General features: G+C 44.0%; 1 protein-coding gene across 5 annotated transcripts in view; it reads right to left on the reverse strand.

Moving 5' to 3' along the window:
• LOC115469438 (CD99 antigen-like) overlaps positions 1-24,891 on the reverse strand; it is a 153,223-nt gene that overhangs the window by 46,960 nt on the left and 81,372 nt on the right. For all 5 annotated transcript variants that reach the window (XM_030202089.1, XM_030202087.1, XM_030202086.1 and 2 more), the window contains exons 4-5: positions 19,303-19,338; positions 11,539-11,595 (exon numbers count right to left, since the gene is read on the reverse strand). In XM_030202089.1, the coding sequence (XP_030057949.1) occupies positions 11,539-11,595; positions 19,303-19,338 (93 nt within the window). The remainder of the gene's footprint in view (positions 1-11,538; positions 11,596-19,302; positions 19,339-24,891) is intronic.

The raw sequence follows: 24,891 nt of genomic DNA on the forward strand, positions 1-24,891 counted from the left end.
ATTTACAGATTCTAGATGGCACACCTGAGGAATGAAAAGATATAGATATTATCAGTTTTTTTTAAGAAATATGAACAATCTTGTTGGAAAGATATTGTTAAAGTGTCACTGTGATGAAGAAGTCTAACAATGATTTAAGCATCATCAGAAAGAGTGGAAGAAAAGGCCAGGGATTTCCAGAGTATGTGTTTAGGGAGTAATGGAGTGGTAAATTGGACAATATCCTGACTCTTAGACCATACATCAGATCATACAATGTGTAGGTTAGGGCATTTATAAATGAGATGCATTAGTGTACCCACAGTATTGTTACAGGACCAGCATAAATCTGATGTGCTAGATCCCGATAAGTTGCATATCCTAGGAGTCCACAGAACTGTATGATATAGAAAAAACAGACTGTGTCAGTGAGGCCGATAAAGAGGTTCTGGGACCATGTGTCCAGAAAATGGACCATTGGGAATCTGATATGTTATCGCTTACAGCTTTTTTCCCCACACCTGCTGGGTGCTATGGCAAGTATGAGTAAGAAAGGTCTGGAAACATTTGTAAAAATAAATTGAGGCGCGGTGAGAAATAGAATAGGGACCAGTAAATGAATGCATTTAACCCTTTAGTGTCCAATGTTCCCGTAATAAGCCATATGGGAACAGATTGATGGGAACATTGGACACTAAAGGGTTTTTAAACTGTTTGTGAAAACAATATCATTAAAGTTGAGCCTCATAGATTTGACAGCGTGTTATAATTGTAGCCAATGTAAGAACTGTGAACCAGGGAGATTGTAATCCGTTTGTAATTGGGCAAATGTTTTCAAGCTTTTCATTATGGAATAATTGACTAATAAACCATATATTACATTTCTGCCAAATGGCCCAGTGTACAATTTTTTTGTAAAACAGTAATATGTTTATTATTCCAGATGACTGCATCTTCTACAGCGTCAGTTTTCCTGGGTAAAGAGTTGAGTAAGCAATGAAAAGCTCTCCTAGTCGCCAACGTGACAGGTTGAGAGGAATTCTTTACAGCAAAGGTAGTAGGAGCAGAGGTGGCTAAAACCGATAGTGGAAAAGGTATATTCAAAGAAGTTTCAACAGTGAGAGGATTAAGATTATTATTATTAGCCTTTGGAGAGAATGTAGGAGTTATGATACAAGGTAAAATCAGGGAAATTGTTTTTGGGCAATTTAAGTGTTTTACGTGATCCTAGGTGGCTTAGAGTTCCATAAAAACTGTGACAGCAATCTATCAATGGTTTTAAAGAAGGAATGAGGAAGTGGAATAGGGAGCATATTGAGCATATAATTTATTCAGGGAGCCAATGTCATTTTTACAGACTCTAGTCTGCCCCATCAGTTGAGATGGAGGGGCGACCATTTCGCTATGGCCGTTTTACAATTTTGTATGAGAAGGTCAATATTTTTTGTAATGGTGTCAGATAGAGTTTTGCATTGATAAATGCCTATATGCGATAGTTAAGTCTTAAATTGAAAGTGTGACAAATCCTGGATGTTACACATATCGTGAAGTGGTAGACATTCGGTCTTGTCTCAATTTACTTTACAGCCAGAGAGTGTGGAGAAATGTTCTATTAAAGAAAAAAACACGGGGGATAGAGGAGACTGTAGTGTATATAAGCATACCAACGCAAACAGGAAAAAAAATTCTTCCACAAACAGTAACAGCCCTGCCTTGTGCCCCTGGAATTGAGAAATAGCGAGATGATTTATTATTTACTAGCTTTAGGGCATTGGTTTAATAAACGAATCATTTGAATAATTTTTTGACCAAAATTGAAATGATGTAAAGCAACGAATATATATCTTAATCGAATGTTTTTTCTGCCCCCAGAAATAGTGCAACTAGTTTGTCAGGAGAGGTATTGGCTAAGGGAAAGCGATTGCAAAATAGGCGTGCGTTATCACTGGTGGCTCTATTTGACATGAAGTCGCATTGGTCTGGATGTATGATAGTGGACATAATAGGAGCGAGTCTACTAGCAATTATTTTAGCATTTAGTTTAACGTCGAGATTAATTAAGGATCTTTTCCAGATCTTGGGTAAAACTACAATCTGTGCTTATGTGAAAGTATCAACTACATTGGTATCAACAATGTGAGTGAAAAATTGCAACAGTAAAGGAGACAGGGGTTCTGAAAATGTTTTACAAAAAATTCTGCAGAGAAGACAACAGGTCCTGGAGCTTTGTTCAATGGGAGATTTTTAATAGCAGATAGAATTTTATCTAATTTAATAGGAGCTTCCAACTTCTTAAGCTGTGATTGGTTGAGCTTTGGAAGGGGAAGATTGCCCAGAAAACCCAATATGGTGTCATCATTAGATTGTAATTCAGATCTGTACAGGGATCAGTAATTCCTAAAACTTCTGTAAAATTTCTTCTGTTTTTGCTAGCTATAATTTGGGTTTGGGGATTTTTGATCAAAGTTATCTTTGATTTCTGAGTTTTGCCTTTCAAATATGCAGCCAATAGTTTTCCAATTTTATAATTCTCTGAGTAATACTGGGCACCTACAGATATGGCCTGATATGAAGCTAATTTGTTAAATATATTAATGTACTCTGATCTGAGTGTACAGAGGACCTGAAATACCCTATAATTATGGTTAGCAGCATATTGTAGTTCCAAATTCCTGATCTCTGTTTCTAAACGGATTAGGTGAGATCTATTATCTTCGTACCAATGGGAGGTGAATCCCATGGTGACACCATGGATATAGGATTTTAAAGCAGCCCACCAGTTCAGAATGAACGTGTTCGATAGCTTATTAAAAAGGCAATCAACAGACAGTCCATTCTTGATCGCATCCTGAATCCCAATTCACCTATCAGTTTTGAGTTAAATTCCCAACTGGGTTTTTGAGTTTCCAATCCAGATGGAGAAAAAAGGGGGGGGGGGGGAATGATCCAAAATAGTTGTAGAGAACATATCTGATGTATCTGTAAAGGAGACAGTAGAGGAGACCAGGAAGTACTCTATTCTCAAATGAGAGTGACTGGCTGAGCAAGGACTTGCTTTTCCTGTAAGTTAATATGTGTCCCCGCTTGGGATCCATCCACTGGAATAGTGGTGGGTCAATTTACATACCTTAAACAGCCTAAACTGCTAAAAAGTACTGAAGTGATTTAATATTTGAGAATCTGCAAAAAGCAGGTCTGAACAATGAGTCCTGATACAAAATTGGTACAATTTTTAATTCAAATATAGCACCTGTAATGAAAGATCAGATGAATAAAATGGAGCTTATTAGTTTTGGTATACAATGATACAGAGGTAATACAGAGTTCATGAGAAAGGTATGAAAAGTATTGCAGCCGGAAGATGTGAAACTGTTATCTCAACGCTTCCCAAAACATGTTGATAATTAGCAGTAGCTGAGAACGGAAGGAGTTGGGTACATCAGATAGCAGATCGCATGGGAAAGTATGATCTCAGAAAGTGAGAAAGATTAGGAGCAAGGTTTCTCACCATTCACTTCTATGGAGAGGTTTGTGTATAAAAGAGGGGAGATTTTGCCTTAGTTTGGAACTCCTCCACAACGCTTCTCTCAGACGGCGAAGCCCTGTGCGGCTGAAACCAGAATCTGATGTCTGTATTTGTATCAACTTGAAGACTTGTGTTTGGGTAAGAAATAAAATGTACTTATCTATCTAAACCTATCTCTGCCTCTATTTTTATTGAGTCTATCTTCTCTTCTCTTCACCTAACATTTAGCCTACAAGGTAGATCACATACAAGTGACACTCAGTTTTGGACAGAAAGCAGTAGTTATGGGAATTAGTTTTCAATTACGGCTCCTAAGGCCACCCCCTTGTGATTGGGTGACAATGGAGGTTAGAGAAACTATACAGAACCTGATATATGAACTAAGTACCTTTAGTCCCCCGTGTGACGGAGTCAGAAAGAGGTCTATAAGAAGAGGTAAATAAAAACAGGAGTTAAACGTGTAATGTTTTGTGCTTGGGTGTAGTAATCTCCAAATATCAAACACCTAGGGAATGTATTAAGTCTTGCAATACTGTCCTGCTTTTGGAAGATGGAGCGGTGCAAGTAGAAGGTCTATCAACAATAGGATTTAGAACCGATATTGAAATCTCCACCAATTATAAGGGAAGATGCTGTAAAAGGAGTTAGGGTTTTGGCCAAGTTGTTGAAAAATGCTGGATTGTCACAATTAGGGGCATACATGCAACACAGAAGTAGGGGAGTGGGGCCAAGCTTGGTCTCTACATAGGACCATCTACCCTCTGCATTGGAGGCAGATGACATTATAGGTAACGAAAGGGTGAATCTAAAAAAAAAAAAAAATAGCTGTCCCACTTTTTCCCAGAGCAGGGGAAGAGATAGCAAGAGAGTATAAAGGATGTTTTAATAACTGTGAATATTTAGAATTGAGATGAATTTCTTGTAAAAATATGATGATCAGGGGATAACTTAGAAATGTATGCCCAAAATGTATGTCTTTTAATAGGATCGATAAGACCTTTGATGTTTAAAGAAATAATTTTCAGTGAGTTAGCCATGAGAAAATGAAAACGACAAAAGTCTGTTAAAACCCATTAACTGGAGGAAAACAAAAGTTACACTGAATATGCGTATCATTGAATTATTACCAGTTACATCAAAGATACATAAGGCATCTTTACCACGACCTAACTGTAGAACATCATGAACATATAACCATGAATGTGCCAATATGATGCTAAGCTAGGAATAGAGAAAGCAAAATCCCTGTCACGTTTTCAAATCTGGAACTGGGTTGTGAGCCCTTGGGCCACTGCCAAGGAGCGGCAGTGGCAGGCAAAACCACCACACACCAGGGGCAAGGCAGAACTCTGACAACAGTTAGGCTTCACCTGGACCTGGCCACTTTCCACCAGGAGTTAAGCTCCCAGCTTCAGGTGGCTGACAGGACTTTGCAGGGTAGGGCAGGAGCTGGATAACAGCTAGGCAGCACAGGGATTGAGTGTCAGAGGGGAAAGGAAGGAACATGGGCAGCAAGGCAGAAAACTGGGCTAGACAATACAACACAAGGCAGGGACAGGACAAGCTAGGGGACAGAAACTGGAAGCTGCAAGCAGTCACTGAAACAGGGAACAAAACACTGACTAACAAGACACAGAACTAAAAGCTGCAGAGCAGCCAGCAGGATACAAACAGACAAGGACTAAACACCAAACTACCACTCAGAGACAAGCAAACAAACAACAATCTAATCTAGCAAGAACAGACAAGAATCAAGGCAGGCAAAAACTAGAACTGGAAACAGCAGAAGTGCACCAGCACCCCAACATACCAGGGCCTTAGACGCAATGCAAAGGCCAAGCAGAAATGTTCCAAGATGGCTGATAAGCCCAGAAGCAGTTGGAACTCAGGTGCTGCAATCACCAGGCAGCTACAGGTGCTGTGCAGGCTCAAACAGCACAAGCAACCCTGGCAGCCTGGAAGACCCGGACCGGACTGAGCTGAAATCTGGAATGGGTGACGGTCCACAGCAGCCACCAGTTCTGGCCACCAAAGGGCGAGGTGAGCACAGACATAACAATCCCACAGGTTAGTGTTGTCCCAAATGAGTGTGGAAGTTTATCAAAAGCAAAGCATCAGCTAAATTTAATATTTATCATATTAGCAATGCTAAGTTAGTAAACTTAGCACTAGAGTATAAGAATATGAATATGGTCAGAAAATAGCTTCATGTAGGGGCATTATACCAGAAATTCTTACAAAAGAAATCAAAGTCTATGTGCAGAGGATGAAGCGATAAGAGTCGGAAATTAAATCCTCATATCAAGCTCTATAGAGCAGTAGTACATATAAAGATAATAGTAACATCTCTTAAAGAGGGTCAGTAGAGAAACCAAATGCCTACAAGGCTGTATACTTTAAATACTGGCACAACAGAAGCAGAGTCTATTTCAAGTAGTGTCAAAGTGAGTAATGCAACTCACGTCACGGTACTGAATTACAGTCCTCCATGAAAGAGAAGCCACGTTACTCTACAAAATCTTTCAGCAGATCTGGGTATTCATTTACTGGGTTTGGTTATGGATTGTGACTTTCATAGTCACGGGGAAGAAAAGGCCATAGAGTGCTCCAATGCTCTGAAGAATCTGAATTGCGTGTTAGCAATGTAGAAGTCTTGCTGTGATAGGTCGAGGCCTTGCTGCTCCCTGGATCAGTAAAGATTTCGATCGATGAGCTCACTCAAATTCCAATGGTGGTGAAAAGGAAAGATGCAATGTCTTGGTAAGCCAGTCTGATAGGAAGTGGATTAAGTCAGATCCCTCACATTTTTCAGGGAAGCCAAGTATTTTAATATTATTACGCCTTGGACGGTTGTTAAGATCCTTGAGGTCTCTTTCTTGGTTCTGCATTTATTTTGTCATTTTCAGAAGATCCTGTAATTGAGAGTCATGTGAACTGAGTCGGTTTTCAACTGTATCAAGGCATGAAGAGTAAGTGGCCAGCTGGTGTTTAATGTTGAGCACCTCCATTTTCGGTTCTGAGAGGATATCGGTGTGGTCTTTTATAAGATACTTGATTATTAGCAGTTCTTGCATAAGAGAATTTAATGAGTGGTAGTTTCCGGAGTTAGGCCTAGAGTCACATAGAAATGGCAACTCATTTTTTGAGCGCTCCACACCCTGAGAAGAAGACTGTGAATCCTGCTTACTGTGACTGGAAGAAGACATAAAGCCTTGAGGATGCCAGCAAGGATAAGAAAAAGTTGAACTATGGGGGTTCTGTGTGTATGATAAAGGTAAAATTAGCGCAGGATACAGAGCTCAATCCCTACATGTCCATCACGCTCAGAGCTCACATTCACATTAACAGCCCCCTGAGCTGTTAAATCCCTTCCCATCAGCCCCCCCCCCCCCCCACCGGCATCATATCTTCCCCAACCAGGACCTCCCTAGAATGACACCCCACTACCACTTACAGAGCCCCTCTCATTTGTCCCAGCCCTGGAACCCCTCCCCCAAACTTCCAGGGTCTACCCAGAGAGGATCCTGGTGGTCTAGAGGTTGAGGTGGGAGTGGACCCTCTTTGTTCCTACCCTGTCTGGTTCCAGAAACAAAATGGCACCCATAAACCCTTGTGGTAGTAACGCGAAATTATAGAAAGCTGCTGTTTACATATGTAGAGAATTGGGATGCAGACATTTCAAGGGGACATGGTTTAGGTAAACTTCTCATTTGTTCACACAGTTTAAAAATAGTCCTCAGTATTCAGAGATGCAAACTAATTCTTAATTTGTTTAAAGGGAACATTCTAATCTGCAAAAGAATGAATCTGACAATGCACAAACAGTAACTGGGCACTGGAAGGGTTTACGTAGGTCCTCTGGTAAAGGAACAGAACATAATATAAAGCTATTGGGAGTAATATTCAGCTCTGGTGGTCAGTGTTTTTTAAGCAACTTACAGCCATGGACTCAACTAAAGATATTCAGTGCTAGGCCATGGCCTGGCACCAGCACTGTATATCCTGGATACTGCAGGAAAGGTTAGTACAACTCTTTTGCTGTCCTAGCTTTATCCACTTACCTAACGAGTTAACGGACTGAATATCATGAAAGGAATTGTAATTTTTTGTGACTGGGATTCAGTGACCACTGGGAGAGTAAGGGAGGGGTCATTCCTTTATTGTTCCAGTGGTCATCAGGTCACTAAAGGTCACTTTTTTGTGGCTTATTTATTTTAATTCTGGACGTTTTCATTGTGTTCCATTATGGCTGAAAAACATCCAAGTCTTAGGAATGCCCAAATCCCGCTCTTAATACGCCCCCAACATGTCCCCTTCAGATCTGGATGCACTGCAGATGAATAGCATAGAAAAACGTTTATAAAATGGGTTTTGAAAAGACCGATTTGGAAGTTTTGGCGAGAAAAACGTCCATCTGCTGGTTTATGCCACTTCTTAAATGTTTTTCTCTTTTGAAAACGACCTCCTTAATTTTATCCTGCTCTTCCACAGTATATAATGGCTGTTTTCTCTTTACCAAATCTAGATAATGGTATATGGCAGTATAGGCAACAACTATTGTGGGGAATAAAAAGCAGGGGTGCATCCACGGAAATATATCATTTATTTGGATTACCATTCAAACCTTTCATATCCTATATATATATATTCCTACTCGCTCTTTACGTTCTGAAACTGCAAGAAGGAAACAGCTTTCTAATATTAAACAATGGTTTTGTTCAGACATGTAGATGATCATGCTCAATGGCAAGTATTTATGAGCTGAATAAATTACCTGCCAATCTTAGACAAGACAGGCAGATGTTCAGAATGATTTGGCTGCTTAAACGGCACTTAGCTGGCTATCCAGTGATACGTGTGTGCATGGGGGGGGGGGGGGGGGGGGGGGAACGACACATCCGGCTTTCCCACGCTGAATATCGCTGGTTAGTGGCTAAAAGATAGGCGTTTGTATCCGCCAATGTAACCAGCTATCCACCGATTTTTTAAGTCAGACCCGCCATATTTGGCCACCTCAAACCCTGGAATATCTTTGGCTGGTCTCACTTTAACCGTTCACCGGTTAAAGTCAGACCGGCCAAAATTAAACCGGACATTCAATGCTGGTCATCGGAAATGGCCCAGCACTGAGTATCAGCCTTCAGCAGATTGAGAACTACTACACTTTTATTAAACAATGGAAAGCAGCTTTGTTTCCACAGAAGCATTTACTGTCCAGAGTTAATTTGTTGTTAAGATTGACCTATGGATTTGAGGCAGACAGTATACAGAACGTTAATGGATGACTAATGAAGTTGGCAGTGTACCTTTTTAATGTTTATCAATTAGTTTGTCTGTACTTGTTATTGATTTTGTGTTGCTATTATATATGTGATATTGCACTCCATCTAGAGACTGGTGACAGAGTAGACTATAAATCTTTTAAACAAATGAACATATATATACATTTAATGAAATATTTTTTATACATCATTGTTATTATGAAATGTTTAGATTATTTAGGCACAGTGAAGAGAGGAATCTTCTAGAACTATATGACTAAATGCACATAGTTGCCTTGTGTGCCAAAAAACTCTCTGTGGACTAGGATATACCCAATATCCACATTACCAGGGCTTATTTTCAGTGGCGTAAAGAGGGAGAGGCGGTCCTATCACTATCCTTTTCCCCTTTACATATGGAATTTCAATCCATAGGGATTCCAAGATGTGTTTTGTTTCCTGCAGAATTTTCAATCTATTTGATTCAAGGCCCTCTTTAACATACAGTGCTACCCCTCCACCAATTCGATCCACCCTATCACTACGATATAATTTGTACCCTGGTATGACAGTGTCCCACTGGTTATGATCCTTCCACCAGGTCTCAGAGATGTCTATTATATCTACATTTTCATTTAATGCAATATATTCTAACTCTCTCATCTTATTTCTTAGGCTTCTGAAATTTGCATATAGACATTTCAAACTATGTTTGCTGTTCCTATTTACATCTTGCTCAGCAGTTGGAAGTTTTAATTTGCAATCTTTTGTCTGCTTTTTCTTTAAAGATACCTGGTCTACTATGGTCTCTATTGCAACCTCGCAACCTTGCTATCTGGATAAGCTACCTTCCCTGTTTTATGATATCTTTGAAATATACCTTGTTCTGAACCATGTGTTTTTGAACACTGTTGGCCTTCCCCCAGGTTCTAGTTTGAAAGCTGCTCTATCTCCTTTTTAAATGTCAATGCCATGAGCCTGGTCCTACCTTGGTTAAGATGGAGCCCATCATTCCAGAATAGGCTCCCCCTTCCCTAGAATGTTGCCCAGTTCCTTACAAATCTAAAACCCGACCCTGCACCATCGCCTCATCAATGCATTGAGACTCCGGAGCTCTGCCTGTCTCTTGGGCCCTGCGCATGGAATAGGGAGCATTTCAGAAAATGCTACTCTAGAGGTTCTGGATTTGAGCTTTCTACCTAAGAGCCTAACTTTGGCTTCCAGAACCTCTCTCCCACATTTTCCTATGTCATTGGTACCCACATGTACCAAGGCAGCTGGCTCCTCCCCAGCCTGTTCCTATCTAGGTGACACGTGAGGTCCGCCACCTTCGCACCAGGCAAGCAAGTGACCAGGCGATCCTCACGTCCACCAGCCACCCAGCTATCTACATGCCTAATAATCGAATCACCAACTACAACAGCCATCACAACCCTTCCCTCCCAGGCAGAAGCTCCTGGAGACATGTCATCGGTGCAACAGGATATTGCATCTCCCGGTGGGCTGGTCCTAGCTACAGGATTACTTCCAGCTGCAATAGGGTAATGCTTTCTTTTTAGAAGACCTCCCTCCTCCAAGGCAGCACAACCAGTAGAGAACCATACATTTAAATGAAGGCTGACACTGACTTACCAACATGGTTTGATAACACGTCATCCCTTCTTTAATGGTGACAAACCCCCAATCCACTCCTGCCACCACCACAGTGATTTTCTAGGTAATGCACATCAACTTCATTTGGTAATATGCATTAAGTGAAAAACTGTAACATGGTTTATTAAATAAGGGCAATAGTAATGATGGCCACAACAGTGCAAGGTAGACAGATTTAGTACTAACAACAAAGACGTGTCAGAATAGCTTTACAAATAAAGACACAACAAATAATATTTACATTTCTTTACTGCTCCTTAAAGGATATAGACAGTGCTCCTGGTCTGTGGGGAGAACTAGAGCCCTTTTACTTTTCTTCCTTTGTTTTTGTGGAAGCTGCTTTGTTTGCTCAACCAGGAAGTCTGTGAGAGCATGGAGTCTGTGCTGGAGACACAGGGGGCAGGCAGCCATGAGGTGGTCTGTGCCAAAGCAACGGACACATACCTGGTGTGCATCTGCTGTGCTCATTTTCTTATTGCAGCCCGTGCATTTTTTAAAAGCTGGTTTCTTTTGTGCAGGGTGTAGAGAGAGAGCAAGAAAATCCGACCGTTTGCAGGGCGGATAAGATAAACTGAGGCAACACGCCCAAGCAGGGACATATATAGTGCACACTGCACATGCTCAGAGGGACCTCCTCAAAAGGTTCCTTTGAGCTCTGGGAGAGCAAATCCGTTTCCGGCTCGTCGGATGACATCACCAGTGTGTGGCTGACTCATCCTGCTTGTCCATGGAGAACAGTGGTTCCCAGACCTGTCCTGGAAGACCCTCAGCCAGCCAACTGTTTTACATACTACACCCTATAGCACATGGCTACTCAATTCCGGTTCTCGAGGTCCACAAGGAGGCCAGGTTTTCAGGATATCCGCAATGAATATGTATGAGAGATTTGCATGCACTGCCTCCTTGGTATGCAAATCTCTTTTATGCATATTCATTGTGAATATCCTGAAAACCTGACCTGCCTGTGGACCTCAAGGACTGGAACTGAGTAGCTCTGCTATAGCAAATACCATCAGCTTGGCTGCTCTAATCAGATTATCTCACAGTGACTTGTAAATTATTAACTATTCATATCATTAAGTCACCTCTTCCTACTACAATTAAAATAAAAGGATTTACCAGCTCCAGCTCCTCCTCCTCCTCCTGGTTTAGGCTTTGGTGCAGGTGTTTTCATCTCTGTTTAGAAGAAAAACGCAAAAAGATAGTGAGTACTTAAACCAGAGGTGGGCAAACTTTTTATACAGGGTCATTGTAGACACTCTAGCAACAAAGACTGGGGGATACCCCTTGGAGTTCTGGTTTGTGAGTGGAGGATCTTAATAGAGCTCAAGCCACTGATAAACACTATACTTTCTATGAATGTGTGCATGTATCTTATTTGCACATTGCAAAGCCTCAGTTTCAAGAGGATTTTTTTTAATTATTCTTCCAGGCTACATTTAAAAATTTTTTATATTCCATTAATCCAAGATCATCTTCAGCAGAAAACAAAACATCAAACAAGACAATTTTCAGGTGAAATTCTACTCAAAATCTCTGATATATGGACTGATGGCTACATAATAAGTAAAACGTACATATTTTCCCCAACAAAGGCAAATCAAATTAAAGGGGCAAGGAAAGAGAAGAAAATACAAATCCTATATAATAATTTGCACCTCCAACATTCTACATCTGGATGCCTGGGTTCGTTACATCCATAACCACTCACTGCCCCGCCCTCGTGTCAAAACGTACTGACGTCAGAGGGCGGAACACTGAGAGGGAAGGGAAGCCAGCGCCAGCCAGCCAGAGAACGTTCAGGTACAAATCGAGGGGAGGAGAGAATCAAGGGAGAATCGCCCCTCTCCCTCCCCCCTCTCCTCCGAGTTCCAGGCCCCCTTCCCTCCCTCCCTGTCCTCCGAGTTCCAGGCCTCCCTCCCTCCCTCTCCGCCGAGTGCTAGCCCGGCCTGCGCTGCCAACCCTCTTCTCCCAGTCCTTTGCTTGCTCCTCGCCTTCCTGCATGCCGCCCAGAATTTAAAAGTTCTTACCTCGGGGTCCAGCAGCAGCAGTGAAAGGCGAGCAGGCACGGCACTTCAGCCTGCCTTCCCTTCTCTCTCAGCTCTACCTCTGGTCCCGCTCTCATTTCCTGATTCTGCAAGGGCAGGACCAGAGGCAGAGCTGAGAGAGAAGGAAAGGCAAGCTGAAGCACTGAGCCTGCTCTCCCCTTTCACTGCTGCCGCTGGACCCTGAGATAAGAACTTTTAAATTCTGGGCGGCACACAGGAAGGCGACAGGCAGACAGAGGACTGGGAGAAGGGGACGGCCAGCGCAGGTTGGGCTAGCACTCGGAGGAGAGGGAGGGAGGGGGCCTGGAACTCGGAAGAGAGGGGGCCTGGAACGCGGAGGGAGGGGGCCTGAAACACTGGAACGCGCAGGGAGGGGGAGAGGGGGACCAAGAACTCGGAGGGAGGAGGAGGGAGGGAGGCCTGGAACTTGGAGGAGAGAGAGGGGAGCCTGGAACTCGGAGGAGCGAGAGGGAGGGAGGGGGCTTGGAACTCGGAGGAGAGAGAGGGAGGGAGGGGGGCCAGGCTGGAACTCAGATGAGGGAGGGACGGGGCCAGGAACTCGGGGGAGGGGGGCCTGGGAGGAGAGAGAGAGAGGGAGAGAGAGAGGGAGGGAGGGGGCCTGGAACTTGGAGGAGAGGGAGGGAGGGCGGGGGGCCTGGAACTCACAGGGGAGGAGGGCGGGGGCCTGGAACTCGGAGGAAAGGGAGGGAGGGAGGGGGGCATGGAACTCGGCGGAAAGGGAGGGAGGGAGGGGGCCTGGAACTCACTATACTATAAACCATGCTAAGAGTTGGGCACCATTTATAGAATAGCGTTTGGCAACGGGATCCATGGCCAATTTTGGGCATGAGGATTTATAACCAGGTAAAACCTGGTGCAAATTCTCTCACCTAAATTACATGGTCTTCCTTATTTCTATAAAACTGCGGATAAATTCCAGGAATGTCCCCAATGCACCCATCCACCTTCCATGGCTGCACCCTCTTTTTTTGATCCGCACATAAAATTTAAGCATGGGTCCTGGCGCCTAACCAAGCGTGTGCAAATTTCAATTAATACCAATAATTATTAGCGCCCAGCTATCAGCAGTAATTGCCTCATTAATTTGCGCATGCAAATTGGATACAATTTTGAGCACCATATATAGAATTATAGCTTAATGCTAATTTTTTTTATCAGCGCTCAAATTTACTACTACTACTACTATTTAGCATTTCTATAGCGCTACAAGGCGTACGCAGCGCTGCACAAACATAGAAAAAAGACAGTCCTTGCTCAAAGAGCTTACAATATAATAGACAAAAAATAAAGTAAGCAAATCAAATCAATTAATGTGTACAGGAAGGAGGAGAGCAGAGTAGGTGGAGGCGAGTGGTTACGAGTCAAAAGCAATGTTAAAGAGGTGGGCTTTCAGTCTAGATTTAAAGGTGGTCAAGGATGGGGCAAGACGTAGGGGCTCAGGAAGTTTATTCCAGGTGTAGGGTGTCATTTATAGAATTGAGCCCTAAATGACAGAGTAATACAGCACATGCACCCTCCTAGACCCCATCCCCAACTCAAACAACAGAAGAAGTAGAAATTATGTCTTACATGACAATTTTCTTTCCTTTAGTCAGCAACAGTGTTCTGAACCCATGGGTATTATCCCTCCTATCAGCAAGTGGAAGTAGAGAAAACTGAATTTTGCCAGTGACATCACCAGCATAAGCAGAGGTGCTCCCTGGAACAATCCAGTATGCATCTGCCCAAGTAGCAGAAGGTCCCTATTGTAATGCACCCATGCCCCGTTAACAACTGCAGCTGCAATACTAATCAAGCAAGCAAAACACCATACAGTGGCACTTGCTACCTTGAATATACCAGGATATAGCCATACCATGGGAACTTGTATAGCGGCCAATCAAACAATGAATTTTGCTTTCTTTTTTGGTTGAAGCACTGAAAAAGAAGCACAGATCACACCCAGAATCCTGGGCCAAGGTCTTCCAAGGGTGGAACTTCAGAACAGTGTCGCTGACTAAAGAAATGAAAATCATCAAGACAGATATAATTTCTCCTTTCTTAGCATCATTGCCACTGTTCTGAACCAATGGGATGTTGTTCTAAACCAATGGGATGTACCAAAGCAGATCTATTGGGCAGGGGAAGACAAGACCCCCCTGAATGATGGCTCTGCCAAAGTCCGAGAGGGTCTAGCCAGCATGTCTAATCTGTAGTGCTTAGCAAATGAATGATGCAACAACCATGTCACCGCCCTGCAGATCTCCTCAGGGGTACCATCTGGGTCTCCGCCCAGGAAGTGGCCTGAGCCCTAGCAGAGTGGGCTTTGAACCCCTGAGGCACTGGATGTTTCTTGCCAATGTAAGTAGATTCAATAGTCACCTTAATCCATCTCACAGTGGAGGCCTTTGAGGCCGTCTGGCCCTTTTGACGACCATGGAAAAGTACAAAGAGGTGGTCCGAGAGATGAAACTCATTCATCTCCTGAAGTACTTGAGCAGCATCCTCTGGGCATCCAGTTTATGAAACTCAGACCCTCCGGCGATGATCCCTACGCCACTATGGAGGGCAAACAAACCACCTGATTCACATGGAAAGGAGACACTACCTTCAGAAGAAAAGATGGTACTGTGCACAAGAACACGGAGAAGGAGAGACAGGGAACCCAACACGACAGGGCTTGCAATTCAGAAACCCTCCTAGCTGAGGTGATGGCCTCCAAAAGCACCATCTTGAGAGTCAGATCCTTGCTGGAAGCCAAGCGTAGGAGCTAATATGGAGTCTCGGACAGTGCCCAGAGGACCAGATTTAGGTCCCAAGAAGGAAAGGAAAGACAAAGAGGGGGCACAGATGCACCACCGCCTGCAGAAACCAAGCTACTTCTTTAAGCAAAGCCAGAGAGATGCCCTTCCCCTTCTCCCAAAAGCTGAGCAATGCAGCCATCTGGACTGTGAGGGATCTCAAGGCCAGCCCCTGTTTTAGGCTCTGCTGCAGAAAACCCAAAATATGGGGAACCTGAGCCCTCCAGGGAGACAGGGACTCGCACCAGGGTTCAAACATACACCAGACCTTGGCATAAGCCAGGGATATAGAGGACTTCCTGGGGCAAAGCAGGGTAGAAAGCACTGTTGGGGGGGGGGGGGGGACCAGCACTTCTCTAATCATTGCTTCTCAATGGCCATACCATAAGTCAAAAGGGGTCTGGATGCTCCATCTCTACCAGCCCTTGCTGGAGCAGACCTTGACCCCTAGATAGTGGAAGTGGATCCTCCACTAGCAGAAACTGGAGATCCTTATACCAAGGTCTGCGAGGCCAGTATGACACCACCACCAAGACCAAATGAGGATAATGCACAACCCTCACAACAAGCAACCAATGACAGGCCATGGAGGAAGACTTGGGGGGATCCACTACAGGCCAAGGCTGTACCATGGCATCTGTCCTGTGAGAGGCTGGGTCCCTCTGGCAAATATAAAGCACTCTGCCTTTGCACTGGCTCTGGACACCATAAGTTGAACTGAGGAAGTCCCTAGCAGTCCACAAGGAGCTGGAAGGCTTGAAGCCCCGTTTTCCATTCTCCCAGTTCCATGAGAGAACGACTGAGAAAGTCTGCCTGCACATTGTCTTTGCCTGAAAACCACTGAGAAAACCTGCAGATGCCTCTCTGGCAACAGACAGACTCTCCGCCTCCAGGGCCACTGTCATGTCCCACCCTGCTTGCTGATGTATGCTACCGCCATGGCATTGTTCAACAGCACTCTAACGCTTTCCCTTCCAAAAGCGGAATGAAGCTCCTGCAGAGCCAGAAGGACAGCCTGGATAGCCAGGCGATTTATGAACCAGGACACCTCTTGACATGACCAGGTGCCCTGTGTGACACGCCCAAGACAGTGGGCTCCCCAACCAAGAAATCTTGCATCATGGTGACCAGCTGAAGAGGATCCAGAGGGACCCCTCTTGAAGGTTCACTGTACTGTCCCACCAGGCCAGATTGATCCTCACCCAGAGCGTGAGCAGGAAAGAATGATGGAAGTCCTGAGAGACCAGTGCCAACTGGGACAACAGGGCTTGCTGTAGTGGACGCATGTGAGCCCTCTCCAATGGCACCACCTCCAGAGTCACAGCCATGTATCTCAAGAGCTGCAACTAATCCCAAACCCGTGGGCTCTGGGAGATCACACAACTGGTGCAACTATGCCCAGAGCATCTCTGCCTGCTTCTCCGGAAGAAAACACCATCCCTCTGGATGTGCTGAAATGGACCCCCAAGATACTCCAGTGACCGAGACAGGGCCACATGGCTCTTGGGTCGGTTCTCTACACAACCCAGGGATTGCAGGAGGGAAATGATCTGAGAGGAAGCCAATCTGGCCTCTAAAGCTGGGTTGGTCCGAAACAGCCAGTCGTCCAGACGGAGATGAAGCAGAATATACCAATGCCAGAGGTGCGCAGCCACACCCCCATTACCTTACAAAACATGCAGGGTGCATTAGCCTGGCCAAAGGGCAAGGCCCAAAACTGAAAGTGCTGCTCCAACACAAAAGAGCTCAGATATCTCTTAGGATGATCTGCAATGGGAAATGTAGGTAGGACTCTGGGATGTCCAGGGAAATCAAGAACTCCTCCAGCCACACTGAGGCAATAACAGAGAAGTGTTTCCATCCAGAATCACTGTAGTCGCAGACAAGCATCCACCCCCTTGAGGTCCAGGAGAGTAGGAAAGAAACCACCCTTCTTCGGGACCATGAAATAGATGGAATACCTATCCAGGCCACACTCCACTGGTGGGACTGGTTCCAACACTCCCATATCGCAGAACTGCTAAAGGATAACAAGAGCCTGGCACTTCAGAGCTGAGTCGCAGGGAAAGGTCATGAAGAATTCCAGAACCGGACATGTGAACTTCATGGAGTTATATTAGTCTATGCGGAACCATGTTAAAGGCTTTGCTAAAATCTATATCGCAGAACTGCTAAAGGATAACAAGAGCCTGGCACTTCAGAGCTGAGTCGCAGGGAAAGGTCATGAAGAATTCCAGAACCGGACATGTGAACTTCATGGAGTTATATTAGTCTATGCGGAACCATGTTAAAGGCTTTGCTAAAATCTAATACACCACATCGAGCACTCTTCCTCAATCCAACTCTCTGGTCACCCAGTCACAGAAGTTAATCAGATTTGTCTGACAAGATCTGCCTCTAGTGAAGTCATTTTGCCTCGAGTCCTGTAATCCACTGAATTCCAAAAACTTCACTATTCTCTGTTTGAAAAGCATTTCCATTAATTTACTTACCGACCTATAGTTCCCAACCTCTTCCTTACTTTAGCTTTTGTGGGGAAGGACCATATCCCTCCCTTCTCCAGTCCTCTGGAGATATGCCCTGCGAAAGGCTGCACAGAACCAGCCACCATGACATGCTCCTCCTCACTGTACATGTCCAAGGCACGGGAATCAAAAGATCCTGATGGAGCAGAGACTAACAGAACAGCAGGGAGGTCTGAAGGGGCATCAAATGTGCCCACATCCAGCATCGCCGCCATAGAGCTCAGGACCTGCAAGTAGTCCCATGCCCAAGGGGAAGGAGGGCATAAAAGATGATGAACCTGGGACTGGAGTTTCAGAATCTTTGAAGAGGGTAGGAGCACCTTCCTCGCCAGGTGTTGAAATGGGCTCCCAAGTACTCAAGAGACTGTGAGGGAACCAGGTGACTCTTGGACAGGTTGATCACCCAGCCCAAGGACTAAAGAAGTTGCCGCCAAGCTGTCCTGATACAAAGAAGCTCTAATCAGCCAGCTGTCTAGGCATGGATGCATGCTGATGCCCTGGTGGCAGAGGAAGGCCACCACCACCAAAATCACCTTGGAAAAGGTCCTGGGGGCCATTGAAAGGCCAAAAGGTAGGGCCCAGAACTGAAAATGCCTGACCAAAACCACAAAGTGAAAAAAACGCTGGTGAGGAGACCAAATTAGGATGTGAAAATATGCCTTCTTGAGATCCAGGGAGATAAGAAACTCACCCTGTTGGACCGAAGTAATCACGGACTGAAGGGTCTCCATTCTGAAATGCCCGACTGAGTACCTTGTTGACCCCCTTGAGATTGAGAAGCGGCCGAGAAGCGGCACCCTTCTTGGGAACCACAAAATAAATGGGAGTACCTCCCCAGGCCCACTTTGTCCTGTGGCACCAGAATCACGGCACCCAAACGAAGGAGCTCCTCTAAGGAGATCCTAACCATTGCCCTTTTGGGAGTTCTGATTCCAATATCTATCAGACACATTGTCAAAAATTCCTGTTATTTGATAATGATGCTTAGTTCATTCTGCCTGGATGAATTTGTTTTGCTTGTACTCCCCTTCCTTTCTCTCCTGCTTGATCTACCTTCAGTTGTTATGTATATGTGGTTCTCTATTTTTCTTCTCCTTTATTGATCTGCATAGGTTTATGTATTCTATTTTATACTGTACCGATTTTTCTTGCTTGTGAGCCACATTGAACTCAAATTTGTATGGTAAAGTGTGGGCTATAAAAGTCATAAACAAATAAATATAAATCTTTAATGGAGCATATTATATTGTAAAATGTTAAACAGCTGTTTCTTTAGCAGATTTCTGGGCGCAGTTCCTGATCTTCCAGTCTAGACATCTGTGCTCTTTCTTTGCTCTACTGGCTCTTTGCTCAATTCTTGCATGGCTGTCCTTTTATTTCTTTTGTAGTGGGCATGTATTATCCTTGCTGTGTACTTTTAGCCATGATTCATTGTATTGTTAGCCACATTGAACTCAGGTTTTCGAGAAAATGTGTGATATAAATGTCATAAATAAACAAAACACTTACCTTCACCGAAAGCATCTTCTAAGTGCAAGTCACCATCTGAAAGATTTTAAAATAAAAGCTGTAAATATCACTCTGAACTTGTACAATAAAATCAGATTTCTTTGTTTAGTGAAGCTACTAGAATTATACGATTGTTTTTATCTTTTCAAAGACATCTAAAAAATTAAGCTGCTACCAATATAGATTACAGTGCTTATTTGCAAGCTTCCCTCCAATTAGTTCCTTACTAAACATCCCTTCAGTTAAGAGGTTGCATTACGAATGACTACATTTGGAATAATCTACCTTTGCATTTTTCCTTCCATAAAACAATTAAAAACTTAAGAGAGAAACATTTCTAACTGTGGAGAAGTGATGATGTCTGACACCGTAGCTCTAAATTGTAACTTTCCGATGCTACTTTGGATCCTTTTCAGGATCAAGTAGGTAACAAATGTTCCAGATTAGATTCGATAAATGCACTGCCATCTCTGGGGCCCTTTTACAAAGGTGTGTAGGTGCCTACGTTCATCCAAAACACGTCAAAATAGCACTACCAATCGGTCAGTGCATGCCCCGGACGGTAATTCCATTTTTGACGCGGGTCCAAACATGTGGTAGAAAATATTTTCTATTTTCTACCGTGTGGCACTTATCCAGCGGTAATCAGCAGTTTACACGAACTGGCCGCTTACTGCCCAGTTAGCGCGTGAGACCTTACCGCTAAGTCAATGGGTGGCAGTAAGGTCTCAGCCCGAAAACGGACACACGCTGGTTTTAATTTTGCTGCACGTCTATTTTCCAGCACAAAACAAAATGCCTTTTTTTTTACCAGGTGTGCTGAGCAAATTGACCTGCACCTACACCAGCGCAGGCCATTTTTAGAAGCACCTTAGCTAAAGGGCTCCTCTATTTCCAAGAAGTGTTTGAGAAGAACCATGCAAGAAAAACACTTTTTGGTTTCTTGTATGGCTCTTAATTATATTTTGAATATTTCTATCGTTGTTTCTTTTATACAGAAAGTGAGGTGTACGTTGGGTAGATCAGTGAAACAAGCTCTGACTTTAATGCATTTTGAACTGTATTTTAGACAGCAAAGTATGAAAAAAAGTTGCACTCTCCTGTATTTTAGAAGCCTTCAGGTTTTTAAGAGAGTACATTTTGCAGCTAAGTCCACAGGCATTTTTACCTGCAGGATTTGCACCAGTTCTCAAAAGGGAAACTCAGTATAGCTTAGGAGCCGATTTAGATGCTGGGCTTTCTTTCGATACCAACCAAAAGCCTCAAGAGACTCCAATGGTTGCAAAATGCTGCTGCCCGACTTTTATCTAATTCCACTAATTCTGTCACATTACTCCTGTTCCTTAGACCTTGCATTGGCTTCCTGTTGAGAAGCGCTGTTCCTTCAAGTTGCTGGTTTTGGCATTTAAGGTTTTCCATGGGACTTCACCTAAATAGTTTCTAGTTTATTGAGAACTTACTATACCGCTCAAGTGGCAAGCAGAGTAGAGCGGTGTACAGGCTAAACACAGAGTAAGAAGGGAATGCCAATGTTTAATAGGACAGTAAAAAGACACAAATCAGCAAAGAAAGGAGAAAGAAGAAGTCATCAAAACTTAAAAGAAAAAGGGTGAAAAAAAAAAGAGATTCCAGTGGACCGGTGTTAAACATCTCAAAAGAACATCAGGAAGGGACATGATAAGCTTGATTAAATAATTAAATATCTTTTGAAGAAATTGAAAGTTTGCATAACTATTCATCCCTTACATTTGCAAAATGAGAGATGTTTTTCCCTACCTTCTACCAATTCTTTCCGGCTTGAATGTGCCCGAAAATGGGCATCTTCTTGGTTCTTCTTTTTTTCCCCCTATGGAATAGCATTCCTTCATCTTTTAGATATATTTATTTATTGCATTTGTATCCCACATTTTCCCACCTATTTGCAGGCTCAACGTGGCTTACAAAGACCTGTTATGGCAGCGCCATTTCAGGGTACAAAATACAATTGTTGTTGCTAAGATGTCAAGGATGTCAGAACTTTCTAATCAATCAGTTATAGTGGAGGAGTGGCCTAGTGGTTAGGGTGGTGGACTTTGGTCCTGGGGAACTGAGTTCGATGCCCACTTCAGGCACAGGCAGCTCCTTGTGACTCTGGACAAGTCACTTAACTCTCCATTGCCCCATGTAAGCCGCATTGAGCCTGCCATGAGTGGGAAAGCGCAGGGTACAAATGTAACAAAACTAATATAGATACTATTGGAGATTCTACATGGAATGTTGCTACTATTGGAGATTCTAAATGGAATGTTGCTATTCCACTAGCAACATTCCATGTAGAAGCCTGCGCAGCTGCAAGGGCAGGCTTCTACATGGAATGGAGCTAGTGGAGGAGTGGCCTACTGGTTAAGGTGGTGGACTTTGGTCCTGGGGAACTGGGTTCAATTCCCACTGCAGGCACAGGCAGCTCCTTGTGACTCTGGGCAAGTCACTTAACCCACCATTGCCCCAGGTACAAATAAGTACCTGTATATAATATGTAAGCCACATTGAGCCTGCCATGAGTGGGAAAGTGAGGGGTACAAATGTAACAAAAATTAAAAAAAATAGTAGAAGAGAGCAGAATAAGGTAGGAGTAGTGGTGTGTAGTGTATGGTTAAGGGGTCTTATGGTAGGCTTTGTTGAAGAGATTATTAAAAATATTATATGAGTATCAAAACTTTTCTGTTTACTTCTTAGATTATTAGAATTGTGTAAGGGTACTGTAACTTTTCTGTTTATTGGGTGTGCTTTCATGGGTTAGGATTGACGAGATAACTATGTTTTATATTTTTTCGGTTTATTTTGTGTACATTGCTTATTTTATTGCATATTTATATTATTTATGTAACTTTTGTAACCCTTTCTGAGCATAATTGGTAGATTTGGTTAAATGTTAAATAGTAGTAAATACACATACATACAGTGGGGGAAATAAGTATTTGATCCCTTGCTGATTTTGTAAGTTTGCCCACTGACAAAGACATGAGCAGCCCATAATTGAAGGGTAGGTTATTGGTAACAGTGAGAGATAGCACATCACAAATTAAATCCGGAAAATCACATTGTGGAAAGTATATGAATTTATTTGCATTCTGCAGAGGGAAATAAGTATTTGATCCCTCTGGCAAACAAGACCTAATACTTGGTGGCAAAACCCTTGTTGGCAAGCACAGCGGTCATACGTCTTCTGTAGTTGATGATGAGGTTTGCACACATGTCAGGAGGAATTTTGGTCCACTCCTCTTTGCAGATCATCTCTAAATCATTAAGAGTTCTGGGCTGTCGCTTGGCAACTCGCAGCTTCAGCTCCCTCCATAAGTTTTCAATGGGATTAAGGTCTGGTGACTGGCTAGGCCACTCCATGACCCTAATGTGCTTCTTCCTGAGCCACTCCTTTGTTGCCTTGGCTGTATGTTTTGGGTCATTGTCGTGCTGGAAGACCCAGCCACGACCCATTTTTAAGGCCCTGGCGGAGGGAAGGAGGTTGTCACTCAGAATTGTACGGTACATGGCCCCATCCATTCTCCCATTGATGCGGTGAAGTAGTCCTGTGCCCTTAGCAGAGAAACACCCCCAAAACATAACATTTCCGCCTCCATGCTTGACAGTGGGGACGGTGTTCTTTGGGTCATAGGCAGCATTTCTCTTCCTCCAAACACGGCGAGTTGAGTTCATGCCAAAGAGCTCAATTTTTGTCTCATCTGACCACAGCACCTTCTCCCAATCACTCTCGGCATCATCCAGGTGTTCACTGGCAAACTTCAGACGGGCCGTCACATGTGCCTTCCGGAGCAGGGGGACCTTGCGGGCACTGCAGGATTGCAATCCGTTATGTCGTAATGTGTTACCAATGGTTTTCGTGGTGACAGTGGTCCCAGCTGCCTTGAGATCATTGACAAGTTCCCCCCTTGTAGTTGTAGGCTGATTTCTAACCTTCCTCATGATCAAGGATACCCCACGAGGTGAGATTTTGCATGGAGCCCCAGATCTTTGTCGATTGACAGTCATTTTGTACTTCTTCCATTTTCTTACTATGGCACCAACAGTTGTCTCCTTCTTGCCCAGCGTCTTACTGATGGTTTTGTAGCCCATTCCAGCCTTGTGCAGGTGTATGATCTTGTCCCTGACATCCTTAGACAGCTCCTTGCTCTTGGCCATTTTGTAGAGGTTAGAGTCTGACTGATTCACTGAGTCTGTGGACAGGTGTCTTTCATACAGGTGACCATTGCCGACAGCTGTCTGTCATGCAGGTAACGAGTTGATTTGGAGCATCTACCTGGTCTGTAGGGGCCAGATCTCTTACTGGTTGGTGGGGGATCAAATACTTATTTCCCTCTGCAGAATGCAAATAAATTCATATACTTTCCACAATGTGATTTTCCGGATTTAATTTGTGATGTGCTATCTCTCACTGTTACCAATAACCTACCCTTCAATTATGGGCTGCTCATGTCTTTGTCAGTGGGCAAACTTACAAAATCAGCAAGGGATCAAATACTTATTTCCCCCACTGTACATAAATAAATATGAATATACTCTGTTTGAACGATACCTGCTTCTAGAATAGATAATTTCAACAAAATCTTTTACCCAGTTACAATATTTACCACAGTACCTTATTGAGGGCTATTTTGCAACGAAGCCCACAGGAATTGTAAAATGAGCCCTAAATGTTTTGGGCAGGATTGTTCTGCTGGGAGGGGGAATCGTGAGGTCTCCATGATCATGATCAGTTTGATTATTAAAAGCTGGGAGAAGGAGGACTTATGGGTCTGAAAGTTCATTGCGGGGGGGGGGGGGGGGGGGAAGAGTAGTACAGAAGGAGGGGGGAGGAATCATTCAGGCCCACTTCAGAACTCTGGTTGCTCTAACGATTAGACTAGGTATTTTGGAGAAAAGGAAGGAATAATCCACAGACAGTTGTAATTGAAGGATCACAGTACAAGGATCCCAGTCATGGTTCCAACTGACCCAGTGGCATATAGGAGCAGGCAGACTAGTTGTTGGCTTCAGAAACAAAGGGCACCATATTTTAAATGATTTAAGCAGGCAGGAGAGACTGCTGATAGTACTGTAGGAAATGCAGGGAGACTGCCATGGCACTATCCAGTTTGTGCTGGGGCAGAGTCTGGTCGGAAGCAGAATTACGCTATAATAACGCCAATTTTTAAAAAGGGTTCCAGGGGTGATCCAGGAAACTGATATAAAGAATAACATTGCGCAACACATAGACAAACATCAAACATATAAACAGCGAGTGACCGACTCACTCGCAAATGCGCAGTAGAGACTTCCCTCTCTGTCCCGCCCCCGCGTCAATACGTGATGACGAGGGCGGGACAGAGAGGGAAACTGCGCCGCCGAGGTTGATACCGCTCCCCCCCCGCCCGAGGTCGCCGCTACCGTTCCCCCCCCCCCCCCACACACACACACCCGGCCCGGGCCCTCTCTCCGCTACTAAACTTACACATCCATTCGCCGGAACGCAGCACGCACATCAGCTGAGCTGCCGTCGGCCTTCCTTCCCTGCCTGTGTCCCGCCCTCGCTGACGTTACGTCACAGGAGGGCGG

The sequence above is a fragment of the Microcaecilia unicolor genome, chromosome 4 (assembly GCF_901765095.1).
Source record: "Microcaecilia unicolor chromosome 4, aMicUni1.1, whole genome shotgun sequence".
Taxonomy (NCBI): domain Eukaryota; kingdom Metazoa; phylum Chordata; class Amphibia; order Gymnophiona; family Siphonopidae; genus Microcaecilia; species Microcaecilia unicolor.